This window comes from Cucumis melo, chromosome 11, assembly GCF_025177605.1.
Source record: "Cucumis melo cultivar AY chromosome 11, USDA_Cmelo_AY_1.0, whole genome shotgun sequence".
In the NCBI taxonomy this organism is placed as follows: domain Eukaryota; kingdom Viridiplantae; phylum Streptophyta; class Magnoliopsida; order Cucurbitales; family Cucurbitaceae; genus Cucumis; species Cucumis melo.
In genome coordinates, this window is record NC_066867.1 from 4,594,920 (window position 1) to 4,609,572 (window position 14,653).

The window sequence follows — 14,653 nt, forward strand, 5'->3', positions numbered from 1 at the left end:
GATTACTATTCATGTCATGTTTATGATGTTTATGATATGCTACATGTTATGGATGAGTGTTCTGTTAACTTTGTTTATTAGGGTCCTCGTGATCACTTCCTTTTTATGACTGTGTAGTTCGACGGGACTATCGGTCTGTCATGATATGTTTATGAGTGGTCTGACGGGGTCACTTACAGCCCAATTGTCTTTAGTGTTCCTTCGGATTCACTAAAGACCAGATGTGTTCCTACGGGATCATTAGATTGCGTGTGTTAGGAACGCGCCAGTTTAGGGGTACTTCTTTATATGACCCTAATGGAAAGTTAACAGATACCTAGCGGGACTAGTAGTGGGTCCGTTATTGAGTATATGTTTATACTCACTCTTTTTATGTCTAATATTTTAGGCAAAGGTAGAGGTAGAGGAAAGCTAGCGAGCGACAGAGAAGGATCCGTGACATATTATGTTGATGATTGATGATGATGACTGATGTTATGTTAATGACTGGTAGATTGATGTTGATGATTGTTAATGCATGATATATTAATCACATGATTAAGGACGTTAAGATTAATATTCATGCCATGTTATGATGTTATGTTATGCTACATGCTATGGATAGGGTGTTCTGTTAACTTTTTCTATTAGAGTCGTACCTGCATGGGTGTCCTTCGGGATCACCACCTATTTAGGACTGTGTGGTCCGACGGGACGCCAGTCTAGCATGTATATAGATATGATTCGAGTGATTCGACGGGGTCCTCGCATCCCGATCGTCTTAGTGTTACCCCCGGGTTCACTACAGACCAGCATGTCCTAGGTGCTCCCCCGGGACACCGAAGACCAGATTTTCGTTCCTACGGGAGCGCATGTTGCACGTGTTCGGGAACGTGCCAGAGATTGGGTACCATTTTCAGGACTCTAATGGGAAGTTAACAGACACCTAGCGGGACTAGTAGTAGGTCCCTTACTGAGTATATGTTTATACTCACTCTTTCTATGTTTAACATTTCAGGCGAAGGTAAAGGTAGAGGAAAGCTGGCGAGCGACAGAGAAGGATCCGTGACATGCCATATGGGGACTCAATTTTGCTTCCGCGTTTATGTTTCAGTGTTTTAATATTCCGTTTTTAATGAAAAATTTATTCTTCCCTCGTTTCAAAAAGTGTCTCTTGTCATTGTTTCTTTTTAGTAACGACCTCAGCTTAGTATAAAGAGTTGGGTCGTTACACGATCAACATCAAAAGAATATCTATCGATATCGACGTTTGAGATAGGAGATAATGAAGAGAGAGACCCCTACTTATCTTTATGGTTGGATTGAAGATTATTATTGACTTTCATAGTGGAGAAGCCGACTGCAACAAACTATTTGTTGTTGAAAGAAAATGATAAGAAAAAGAAGAAGAGAAAAAGTATAAGTCAATTTATTTAGGGTTTTAGTTTGAAATGAAAAGAAGTGATGGAGTTATGGGCTTCATTTTTCTCTTCTAGTGGAAGTTTGAGTATGAAAAAATGGTATAATTTTCTTTTGGATAACTATATTGCCCACTTTTCCACCAATTCTTTCTTTCTTTTAGGGAACATTCTATTTTACTCTCTCTTTTTCTTTTTTCTTTCTTTTTCTCAAGTAGACAAAGGGGAAGATCTTGCTCTTCAATAAAACATAAAAACCATAACACCACAATTTTCCCCCATTTAAAGAAAAAGAAAAAAAAAAGAGTGTGTATTTACCAAACTACCCCTCTCGTACACTTAAGAAGTCTGACCGTTGGTCGCCGCCGCCGCCAACTGAACCCCACCACTACCATTGTCCTTCTCCGTTGCGGCAGGTGCGGCGGCGGACTTCCACCTAAAATGACCGAAGAGCATCTCCATCTCCTCCAACGTCTTCCCTTGCGTCTCCGGCAAAGCGGTGTAAAAGAAAAACCAAGCAACGATAGCGATGGCGGCGAACAAGAAGAAGGCGCCGCCGGTGGTAATAGCCTTAGATAAGGACAAGAAAGACATGGAAATTACACCACTGGTGACACGATTCACGGCCACTCCCATACTCGTCCCTTGAGCGCGTAGCTTCAAAGGAAAAATCTCCGAACTATAAACCCACGTGATGGGTCCCATCCCAATCGAGAACGACGCAACGTATGTTAATACCATGGATATGCACAGCACAACCGCCCACATTAATTTCTTATCCGTTTGATTTATCACTGTTAAGGCCAATCCAAGGGTCCCTAGTGAAATTATCATCCCCAAAACACTTGTCAGAAGCAACGGCCGTCGTCCGATTCTGTCTAACAAAAACGTTGCTACCAATATGAATATTGTCTTCACAAATCCTACCGCCACCGTCGCTAGTAGTTTTTGATTCGCCGATGTGATTCCGGCTTTTTCGAAGATTCTTGGGCTGTATAATACCACCGCGTCTATTCCGGAGGCTTGTTGGAAGAAGTGTATTCCTACCCCGGCGATTAAGATGTGTCGGACGGCGGCGGTGGGGTGGATCAGGAGTTCTTTCCATACACCTTCGCCGTGTGTGGATTTTTTTGCCACGGAAACTATGTCGTCGTTGCATTCTTCTGGGATTCCGGCGGCTTGTTTGATGTCGGCAAGACGAATTAGTGCTTCCTCTTTGGAATCAGAGGTTTTTTCGAGGACTTTCTTGGCTTCGCCCAGACGGCCTTGGAGAACGAGCCATCGGGGGGATTCCGGCATGATTAGAACGATAACAGCGAGAAAAACAGAAGGGACGGCGCCGATTCCGAGCATGTATCGCCAACCCCTTGTTACTGGATCTGAGACTTTGGAGAAGCCGTAGTTTGAGACATAACCGAGTAAAATTCCAGCATTGATGAATACTTCTGGGAAGGAAGTGAGAAATCCCCGGGAAGAAGCAGGGGAAACCTCCGCCGTATAAACAGGAGCAATCATTAAAGCATAACCAACGCCGACACCAGCCACGAAACGGCCGAACATAAGAAAAGAATAGTTAGTAGCGAAACCCATGAGAAGAGCGCCGGCGAAGAAGATGACAGCAGCAACGACCATGGTGTAACGGCGACCGATCCAGTCAGAAGTACGGCCAGCGGCAGCGGAGCCGATGAGGGAGTAGAGGTTGAGGATTCCAACGAGGATTTCGATTTTGGTGTCGGAGAGTTTGAAGTCTTCTTTGATGAAAATGGCAGCGCCGCTCATAACGCCGATATCTGCAAAGAAATTGAAAGTTGATCATAAGAAAACTGAAGAAGAAGAAGAAGAAGAAGAAGAAGAAAGAAGAATGAAGAGAAGGTTAGAGAGAGAAATTTGAAATTACCATAGCCGAGAAGAACAGAGGTCATGGAAGCTAAAGTAGCGCAAGCGAGAGAGAATTTGTTTCTCTTGTTCTTCTTGGGAGGGTCGAAATCAGGGAGCGTTTTGTGGGTTTGATGAACAATAGAGGGAGCTGTTGTTTTTGTATCAGTAGCCATTGTTAGAAACTGTTAGCAAAATTAAAAGAAGCAAAATTAATGAAGAAGAATGGGAAATGAATGAAAAATGAGGAGTGTTTATATAGAGGAATAATAGCTTCTCCATGTGATGAGTTGAATAATAGCTTCTCCATGTGATGAGTTGAAGTTTAGAGTATACCAAATAATATACTTAATATTCACTTATGTTCACATCATTTTTTTTTAAATTAATTTTTAATTTTTCCCTCTTTATTTTTGAATATTTATAGACTATGCTAAACTATTATTTTGGTTTCTAATACATATAAAAAATAAAATTATACTTGTAAATATTTTGGTCCCTATATCTCTATAATATAAATAGGAAGAAATTGTTATATTACAAACTATACGATCAAATAATTAGATAGAATAAAATGCACAAAGATACGTGTAGTCTAAAATGCACAAAGATACGTGGAGTCTAAAATGCACCAAAGTATTTTTTTCAAGCATAAACTTAACTGCATTTACCAAAAAATAATAATAATAAAATTAGAAAAGGTTTGAAGTGTGTAATTGCAACTTCAACCATATACTTTTAGGGATGATTTTTACAATTTATATATTGAAACTAATAAGCACTATTGATGATTTAAATAAATGAATAAAAAAAAAAGAAAAGAAAATTGAAGTGAAGATAAAGTGTGTGAAGAAGTCAACTAATAAGGTCAAAAAATGTGAAGTTTGACAAAAATGTGAAACAATTATTGGTTGGTGGAGAAAGAGGCGGAATTATATGTCTTTAGAACTTTTCGAAATCGGGTCAGAAAGGGCGGGCGGGTCCGTCGTATCGAAAGCGGACCCGATTCTGCTTTGAGAAGATTAAAGTGATGCCTCATCTTCCTTCCAATTTGCAACCATTCACATATTTCCACAGCTCATCCACAAACCCTTTTTTAGGATAGCAATGGGCAGAGAGTTGGGATGGGTTTTGTCTTTAGAAAATTGTTCAAGAAATTTACAACAATATCATCCAAAAATATTTCAATTTTATGTTTATTAGTTACATATAAATAGAGAGCAAACATGTTCGCATTTGAAGATGTAAAATTATTACTCATATTGTGATGGTCTCGTTAATTTTTGTTACATTTTTTTTCAAGGGTTGGAGTTCGATATCAGACATAAAGTTTTTTTTTTCATTTTATTTATTTATTTATTTATTTTTCACTAAAAACATGTTAAAATTTGATATTTATATTATTATTAATTATATAGTTATTTTCATATTCTTAACACAATTGTCACTCTTAAACTATATATGGTTATATTTCGTTAAACTATGTTTAATGTTTTTGTTATAAATAATATATGTTTTCAAACCAATAAAAATTTGCAGAAAAGTGTTCAAAGAATTGACCATTATTTCTTATTTTATTTTATTTTTGGTCAAAGATAAATTTTATATTAATCCATCCGTCATTCCAAAGTAGGTGTATGCATTTATTCTTTCACACACTCCATATAAACAAACTTTAAAATAGCACACAAATTTCAACAGAATACGTAACCATTGGAAAAATGTTGTCTTCTTCTCGTAATAAGAACATTATATAGGACAAAGAATTTGAATTAATCGAAGGAAATCTTCCACTTAAATGAGTACATCTGTGTAAGTTTATAATGTTTAATTAGTGTTATGTGATTAAAGTTTAACATTGAACATGTAATCACCCACGTATACTATTTGATTTATTAGTACACATAATCACGAATACTTTTCTAAATTAGTCAAATAAATAACCTCTATATATATATATATAGACACTAGAAATATTGAATTGTTTGACACTCAAGATTGAATTCTTTAAATAGAGCTCTTTTTCTTTCTCAAGGTAAGTGAGAAAAAGAAATTTATAGATATATTGAAAAGATATAACAATTGCTAGCCACTTAGATATTGCCATGTTAGCTAAAAAGTTCTCAATTATTTTAGTATCTTAATAGATGCTAAAAAAATCTTTTGGTTGATTCACATGATCACCATTTTAAGAGAGACATCCACCAATTCTATAACACAAAAATTATATAAGTATGGAGTTCTATGGTTTGATCATTGATGACTAATACTATTATTGTAGTTTTAAATTGATTATTACGAGGTTGTTTAGTAATCTCTTGGTTTCTAGTTTTAGAAATTTAATGGATCGTTGAACAAAAAGTATCTATAATTATTCATATCGCAACGCCCTAAAATCATGATAATTTTGAAGTTAATTATCTTAATTTTGCTTAAATAGATTTAATTGATTGGACGTTATTTTGAATTCATTTAATGAGAATTATTTGATTTTGTGAGGATTGAAATTAATAAAATATTTGTTGGATGAATATTTAATTAACTAGAGGTTTTGACTCGTGGTGTTTGTTGAGATTTGATTAAATTATATGTTATGAGGTTCGAGTAAAGTTGAGGATTTTTGGTGTAGTTGAAATTAAATTAAATTAAATAATTATGGTTGTTATTTAATTAAATTATAGAGTAGAAATTTTGTTGGAAATTTGATAATTATATGTATATATGAAAAGATATATATAATTATTACGAGAAAAGAAAAGATAATTATATTTGTTGAAATATAATTATTTAAGGAAAAGATAATTGTATTTTGGAGAAAAAATAGTTATTAAGGGTGAAAAAGGAAAATAATTATATTTTGGGAAAAGAATAAAGATTAATTATCATGGAAGATAATTAATTATTTTGAATAAAGATAAATATTGATTATGGAGAGAAGTTGTTATGATTGGGTAAACAAGAAAATAAAAAAAAAATTGAATTTTTACAAAAAAAAATTGATAATTATATATTGAAATATAGTTATTGGGAAAAGGAGTATAACGTCCCAAATCTTTAAGGAGTTTTTATTAATTATGTTAAATTATTTGATTGTTATATTAATGATTGGAGCCAAAATTTAATTATTGAGTTAAAATAAGTCATGTTGAAATTTATGAGTGATTTATTGGAAAAGATTTGATTGATTAAAAGAATTGAAGATTTAAATTAATTTAATTGAGTATATATATGGATTTAATTGAGGATATATATGTATATTTAATTAATAATTTAAATTTTTGAGTGGAATATGATATTAATTTTTTGGTTTTATGTAAATAATTAATATGAAAAAGTGAAGTTAATTATAATATGACGAAATATAATTATATTTATTTGAAAAAGAAGATAACCATTAAAAGAGAGATTGTTGATTTAATTGGACGAAAAAAGATGATATATTTATTTAGAAGAGAGAATGATAGTTTAAATAAATATATATGTTTATTACATATTTTGGTGGGAGAATAATAATAATAATAATAAAATATCATTATTATTATCAATAATTATAAATGTCTACGATTTGGTGCATTTAATAAATTTATTGAGGAAAGATAATGGAAAAAAAATATTTTGGATATATAGATATTATTGTTATTATTTGGGTTTATAAATAACGTTGGAATGCTTAAGTTGGAAAGAAGAAAAAGAAAAAAGTTTTTAATCTTCTTCACTAAGATAACCCTCTAGTGTTGCTGCCTCACCAGTTTTAGTTATGATGCGTCCTTTTGGCAAAACTTGAAGATTTAAAGAAATGAATTTTTCCATGTAGGATAAGAGAATTTTTCAACCTCCACTTGAGTAACTTTGGTAAGCTAAGGTAATTGAATTAATAATTTATTATTTTAATTTTGAATCTAATTCAAGTTTCTTTAAAAGTTCAATTGGCTAATTTTTTTTAAAATTTAATCTTGTATTTTTTTCAATCAAGGGGTTGAATTGGTTTTGACCCCAATTTTTTGAAAGTTAATTAATTTGGAAGAATTTGGGATGATAGCCAATTGCTAATTTTATTAATTAAGATACTGAAATTTTCTTTTATGATTAAGATCAAATTAATTGGAGAATTTTTACTGTCACCTAATAAGTATTTTGTTTGGCTGAAATTTCCTTTTATGATTAAGATCAAATTAATTGGAGAATTTTTACTGTCAGCTAATGAGTATTTTGTTTGGCTAAAATCTTCAGATAAAAGATTCTCCTACTAGACCTTCGAACTGAAGTTAAGAGCTTGCATGTAATTTTTCATTATGCATTAATGTAGCTAAGATGCATTATGTGTTGATGTTGATGACTGATATTATGTTGATGACTGATTTACGTTGATGATGATGCATGATATATTAATCACATGATTAAGGACGTTATGATTACTATTCATGTCATGTTTATGATGTTTATGATATGCTACATGTTATGGATGAGTGTTCTGTTAACTTTGTTTATTAGGGTCCTCGTGATCACTTCCTTTTTATGACTGTGTAGTTCGACGGGACTATCGGTCTGTCATGATATGTTTATGAGTGGTCTGACGGGGTCACTTACAGCCCAATTGTCTTTAGTGTTCCTTCGGATTCACTAAAGACCAGATGTGTTCCTACGGGATCATTAGATTGCGTGTGTTAGGAACGCGCCAGTTTAGGGGTACTTCTTTATATGACCCTAATGGAAAGTTAACAGATACCTAGCGGGACTAGTAGTGGGTCCGTTATTGAGTATATGTTTATACTCACTCTTTTTATGTCTAATATTTTAGGCAAAGGTAGAGGTAGAGGAAAGCTAGCGAGCGACAGAGAAGGATCCGTGACATATTATGTTGATGATTGATGATGATGACTGATGTTATGTTAATGACTGGTAGATTGATGTTGATGATTGTTAATGCATGATATATTAATCACATGATTAAGGACGTTAAGATTAATATTCATGCCATGTTATGATGTTATGTTATGCTACATGCTATGGATAGGGTGTTCTGTTAACTTTTTCTATTAGAGTCGTACCTGCATGGGTGTCCTTCGGGATCACCACCTATTTAGGACTGTGTGGTCCGACGGGACGCCAGTCTAGCATGTATATAGATATGATTCGAGTGATTCGACGGGGTCCTCGCATCCCGATCGTCTTAGTGTTACCCCCGGGTTCACTACAGACCAGCATGTCCTAGGTGCTCCCCCGGGACACCGAAGACCAGATTTTCGTTCCTACGGGAGCGCATGTTGCACGTGTTCGGGAACGTGCCAGAGATTGGGTACCATTTTCAGGACTCTAATGGGAAGTTAACAGACACCTAGCGGGACTAGTAGTAGGTCCCTTACTGAGTATATGTTTATACTCACTCTTTCTATGTTTAACATTTCAGGCGAAGGTAAAGGTAGAGGAAAGCTGGCGAGCGACAGAGAAGGATCCGTGACATGCCATATGGGGACTCAATTTTGCTTCCGCGTTTATGTTTCAGTGTTTTAATATTCCGTTTTTAATGAAAAATTTATTCTTCCCTCGTTTCAAAAAGTGTCTCTTGTCATTGTTTCTTTTTAGTAACGACCTCAGCTTAGTATAAAGAGTTGGGTCGTTACACGATCAACATCAAAAGAATATCTATCGATATCGACGTTTGAGATAGGAGATAATGAAGAGAGAGACCCCTACTTATCTTTATGGTTGGATTGAAGATTATTATTGACTTTCATAGTGGAGAAGCCGACTGCAACAAACTATTTGTTGTTGAAAGAAAATGATAAGAAAAAGAAGAAGAGAAAAAGTATAAGTCAATTTATTTAGGGTTTTAGTTTGAAATGAAAAGAAGTGATGGAGTTATGGGCTTCATTTTTCTCTTCTAGTGGAAGTTTGAGTATGAAAAAATGGTATAATTTTCTTTTGGATAACTATATTGCCCACTTTTCCACCAATTCTTTCTTTCTTTTAGGGAACATTCTATTTTACTCTCTCTTTTTCTTTTTTCTTTCTTTTTCTCAAGTAGACAAAGGGGAAGATCTTGCTCTTCAATAAAACATAAAAACCATAACACCACAATTTTCCCCCATTTAAAGAAAAAGAAAAAAAAAAGAGTGTGTATTTACCAAACTACCCCTCTCGTACACTTAAGAAGTCTGACCGTTGGTCGCCGCCGCCGCCAACTGAACCCCACCACTACCATTGTCCTTCTCCGTTGCGGCAGGTGCGGCGGCGGACTTCCACCTAAAATGACCGAAGAGCATCTCCATCTCCTCCAACGTCTTCCCTTGCGTCTCCGGCAAAGCGGTGTAAAAGAAAAACCAAGCAACGATAGCGATGGCGGCGAACAAGAAGAAGGCGCCGCCGGTGGTAATAGCCTTAGATAAGGACAAGAAAGACATGGAAATTACACCACTGGTGACACGATTCACGGCCACTCCCATACTCGTCCCTTGAGCGCGTAGCTTCAAAGGAAAAATCTCCGAACTATAAACCCACGTGATGGGTCCCATCCCAATCGAGAACGACGCAACGTATGTTAATACCATGGATATGCACAGCACAACCGCCCACATTAATTTCTTATCCGTTTGATTTATCACTGTTAAGGCCAATCCAAGGGTCCCTAGTGAAATTATCATCCCCAAAACACTTGTCAGAAGCAACGGCCGTCGTCCGATTCTGTCTAACAAAAACGTTGCTACCAATATGAATATTGTCTTCACAAATCCTACCGCCACCGTCGCTAGTAGTTTTTGATTCGCCGATGTGATTCCGGCTTTTTCGAAGATTCTTGGGCTGTATAATACCACCGCGTCTATTCCGGAGGCTTGTTGGAAGAAGTGTATTCCTACCCCGGCGATTAAGATGTGTCGGACGGCGGCGGTGGGGTGGATCAGGAGTTCTTTCCATACACCTTCGCCGTGTGTGGATTTTTTTGCCACGGAAACTATGTCGTCGTTGCATTCTTCTGGGATTCCGGCGGCTTGTTTGATGTCGGCAAGACGAATTAGTGCTTCCTCTTTGGAATCAGAGGTTTTTTCGAGGACTTTCTTGGCTTCGCCCAGACGGCCTTGGAGAACGAGCCATCGGGGGGATTCCGGCATGATTAGAACGATAACAGCGAGAAAAACAGAAGGGACGGCGCCGATTCCGAGCATGTATCGCCAACCCCTTGTTACTGGATCTGAGACTTTGGAGAAGCCGTAGTTTGAGACATAACCGAGTAAAATTCCAGCATTGATGAATACTTCTGGGAAGGAAGTGAGAAATCCCCGGGAAGAAGCAGGGGAAACCTCCGCCGTATAAACAGGAGCAATCATTAAAGCATAACCAACGCCGACACCAGCCACGAAACGGCCGAACATAAGAAAAGAATAGTTAGTAGCGAAACCCATGAGAAGAGCGCCGGCGAAGAAGATGACAGCAGCAACGACCATGGTGTAACGGCGACCGATCCAGTCAGAAGTACGGCCAGCGGCAGCGGAGCCGATGAGGGAGTAGAGGTTGAGGATTCCAACGAGGATTTCGATTTTGGTGTCGGAGAGTTTGAAGTCTTCTTTGATGAAAATGGCAGCGCCGCTCATAACGCCGATATCTGCAAAGAAATTGAAAGTTGATCATAAGAAAACTGAAGAAGAAGAAGAAGAAGAAGAAGAAGAAAGAAGAATGAAGAGAAGGTTAGAGAGAGAAATTTGAAATTACCATAGCCGAGAAGAACAGAGGTCATGGAAGCTAAAGTAGCGCAAGCGAGAGAGAATTTGTTTCTCTTGTTCTTCTTGGGAGGGTCGAAATCAGGGAGCGTTTTGTGGGTTTGATGAACAATAGAGGGAGCTGTTGTTTTTGTATCAGTAGCCATTGTTAGAAACTGTTAGCAAAATTAAAAGAAGCAAAATTAATGAAGAAGAATGGGAAATGAATGAAAAATGAGGAGTGTTTATATAGAGGAATAATAGCTTCTCCATGTGATGAGTTGAATAATAGCTTCTCCATGTGATGAGTTGAAGTTTAGAGTATACCAAATAATATACTTAATATTCACTTATGTTCACATCATTTTTTTTTAAATTAATTTTTAATTTTTCCCTCTTTATTTTTGAATATTTATAGACTATGCTAAACTATTATTTTGGTTTCTAATACATATAAAAAATAAAATTATACTTGTAAATATTTTGGTCCCTATATCTCTATAATATAAATAGGAAGAAATTGTTATATTACAAACTATACGATCAAATAATTAGATAGAATAAAATGCACAAAGATACGTGTAGTCTAAAATGCACAAAGATACGTGGAGTCTAAAATGCACCAAAGTATTTTTTTCAAGCATAAACTTAACTGCATTTACCAAAAAATAATAATAATAAAATTAGAAAAGGTTTGAAGTGTGTAATTGCAACTTCAACCATATACTTTTAGGGATGATTTTTACAATTTATATATTGAAACTAATAAGCACTATTGATGATTTAAATAAATGAATAAAAAAAAAAGAAAAGAAAATTGAAGTGAAGATAAAGTGTGTGAAGAAGTCAACTAATAAGGTCAAAAAATGTGAAGTTTGACAAAAATGTGAAACAATTATTGGTTGGTGGAGAAAGAGGCGGAATTATATGTCTTTAGAACTTTTCGAAATCGGGTCAGAAAGGGCGGGCGGGTCCGTCGTATCGAAAGCGGACCCGATTCTGCTTTGAGAAGATTAAAGTGATGCCTCATCTTCCTTCCAATTTGCAACCATTCACATATTTCCACAGCTCATCCACAAACCCTTTTTTAGGATAGCAATGGGCAGAGAGTTGGGATGGGTTTTGTCTTTAGAAAATTGTTCAAGAAATTTACAACAATATCATCCAAAAATATTTCAATTTTATGTTTATTAGTTACATATAAATAGAGAGCAAACATGTTCGCATTTGAAGATGTAAAATTATTACTCATATTGTGATGGTCTCGTTAATTTTTGTTACATTTTTTTTCAAGGGTTGGAGTTCGATATCAGACATAAAGTTTTTTTTTTCATTTTATTTATTTATTTATTTATTTTTCACTAAAAACATGTTAAAATTTGATATTTATATTATTATTAATTATATAGTTATTTTCATATTCTTAACACAATTGTCACTCTTAAACTATATATGGTTATATTTCGTTAAACTATGTTTAATGTTTTTGTTATAAATAATATATGTTTTCAAACCAATAAAAATTTGCAGAAAAGTGTTCAAAGAATTGACCATTATTTCTTATTTTATTTTATTTTTGGTCAAAGATAAATTTTATATTAATCCATCCGTCATTCCAAAGTAGGTGTATGCATTTATTCTTTCACACACTCCATATAAACAAACTTTAAAATAGCACACAAATTTCAACAGAATACGTAACCATTGGAAAAATGTTGTCTTCTTCTCGTAATAAGAACATTATATAGGACAAAGAATTTGAATTAATCGAAGGAAATCTTCCACTTAAATGAGTACATCTGTGTAAGTTTATAATGTTTAATTAGTGTTATGTGATTAAAGTTTAACATTGAACATGTAATCACCCACGTATACTATTTGATTTATTAGTACACATAATCACGAATACTTTTCTAAATTAGTCAAATAAATAACCTCTATATATATATATAGACACTAGAAATATTGAATTGTTTGACACTCAAGATTGAATTCTTTAAATAGAGCTCTTTTTCTTTCTCAAGGTAAGTGAGAAAAAGAAATTTATAGATATATTGAAAAGATATAACAATTGCTAGCCACTTAGATATTGCCATGTTAGCTAAAAAGTTCTCAATTATTTTAGTATCTTAATAGATGCTAAAAAAATCTTTTGGTTGATTCACATGATCACCATTTTAAGAGAGACATCCACCAATTCTATAACACAAAAATTATATAAGTATGGAGTTCTATGGTTTGATCATTGATGACTAATACTATTATTGTAGTTTTAAATTGATTATTACGAGGTTGTTTAGTAATCTCTTGGTTTCTAGTTTTAGAAATTTAATGGATCGTTGAACAAAAAGTATCTATAATTATTCATATCGTAACGCCCCAAAATTATGATAATTTTGGAGTTAATTATCTTAATTTTGCTTAAATAGATTTAATTGATTGGACGTTATTTTGAATTCATTTAATGAGAATTATTTGATTTTGTGAGGACTGAAATTAATAAAATATTTGTTGGATGAATATTTAATTAACTAGAGGTTTTGACTCGTGGTGTTTGTTGAGATTTGATTAAATTATATGTTATGAGGTTCGAGTAAAGTTGAGGATTTTTGGTGTAGTTGAAATTAAATTAAATTAAATAATTATGGTTGTTATTTAATTAAATTATAGAGTAGAAATTTTGTTGGAAATTTGATAATTATATGTATATATGAAAAGATATATATAATTATTACGAGAAAAGAAAAGATAATTATATTTGTTGAAATATAATTATTTAAGGAAAAGATAATTGTATTTTGGAGAAAAAATAGTTATTAAGGGAGAAAAAGGAAAATAATTATATTTTGGGAAAATATAATTATTTGAAAAAACATAATTATTTTTGAAAAAAGAATAAAGATTAATTATTATGGAAGATAATTAATTATTTTGAATAAAGATAAATATTGATTTTGGGAGAATTTATTATGATTGGGTAAACAAGGAAATAGAAGAAATTGAATTTTTAAAAAGAAAATTGATAATTATATATTAAAATATAGTTATTGGAAAAAGGAATATAACATCCCAAATCTTTAAGGAGTTTTTATTAATTATATTAAATTATTTGATTGTTATATTAATGATTGGGGCCAAAATTTAATTATTGAGTTAAGATAATTCATGTTGGAATTTAGGAGTGATTTATTGGAAAAGATTTGATTAATTAAAAGAATTGAAGATTTAAATTAATTTAATTGAGTATATATATGGAAATAATTGTGGATATATATGGATATATATATATATTTAGTTATTAGTTTAAATTTTTGGGTGGAATGTGATATTAATTTTTTTTGGCTTTATGTAAATAATTAATATGGAAAAGTGAAGTTAATTATAATATGATGAAATATAATTATATTTGTTTGGAAAAGAATATAATCTATAAGAGAGATTGTTGATTTGATTGAACGAAAAAAGATGATATATTTATTTAGAAGAGGGAATGATGGTTTAAATAAATATATATGTTTATTATATATTTTGGTGAGAGAATAATAATAATGATACTTTTTTTTTTTTTTTATTATTATTATTATTATTATTATTAATTAAGATACTGAAATTTTCTTTTATGATTAAGATACTAATTAAAAATAGAGAGTAGAAAAGAAAAAAAAAAAGAGAGAGAGAGAGGTTGGGTTC

At 33.3% G+C, this 14,653-nt stretch overlaps 2 protein-coding genes across 2 annotated transcripts; both read right to left on the reverse strand.

Moving 5' to 3' along the window:
• Positions 1–1,386: 1,386 nt before the first annotated feature.
• On the reverse strand, positions 1,387–3,566 carry LOC127144005 (polyol transporter 5-like). Its single transcript, XM_051079389.1, has 2 exons — positions 3,295–3,566; positions 1,387–3,187 (listed from the first exon to the last, which is right to left on the reverse strand). Exons 1-2 carry the CDS (start codon positions 3,446–3,448, stop codon positions 1,737–1,739), a joined length of 1,605 nt encoding a protein of 534 aa, XP_050935346.1. The 5' UTR covers positions 3,449–3,566; the 3' UTR covers positions 1,387–1,736.
• Positions 3,567–9,068: 5,502 nt separating this feature from the next.
• Positions 9,069–11,248, reverse strand: LOC127144006 (polyol transporter 5-like). The gene is made up of 2 exons (XM_051079390.1): positions 10,977–11,248; positions 9,069–10,869 (listed from the first exon to the last, which is right to left on the reverse strand). Exons 1-2 carry the CDS (start codon positions 11,128–11,130, stop codon positions 9,419–9,421), a joined length of 1,605 nt encoding a protein of 534 aa, XP_050935347.1. The 5' UTR covers positions 11,131–11,248; the 3' UTR covers positions 9,069–9,418.
• Positions 11,249–14,653: the final 3,405 nt, after the last annotated feature.

Excerpts from the sequence above, each read along its gene's own strand:
- LOC127144005 (XM_051079389.1), bottom strand. The coding sequence starts at position 3,448 with ATGGCTACTGATACAAAAACAACAGCTCCCTCTATTGTTCATCAAACC. Across the intron at positions 3,188-3,294 it reads CTCTGTTCTTCTCGGCTATG|ATATCGGCGTTATGAGCGGC; the intron begins GTAATTTCAAAT and ends ATTTCTTTGCAG.
- LOC127144006 (XM_051079390.1), bottom strand. The coding sequence starts at position 11,130 with ATGGCTACTGATACAAAAACAACAGCTCCCTCTATTGTTCATCAAACC. Across the intron at positions 10,870-10,976 it reads CTCTGTTCTTCTCGGCTATG|ATATCGGCGTTATGAGCGGC; the intron begins GTAATTTCAAAT and ends ATTTCTTTGCAG.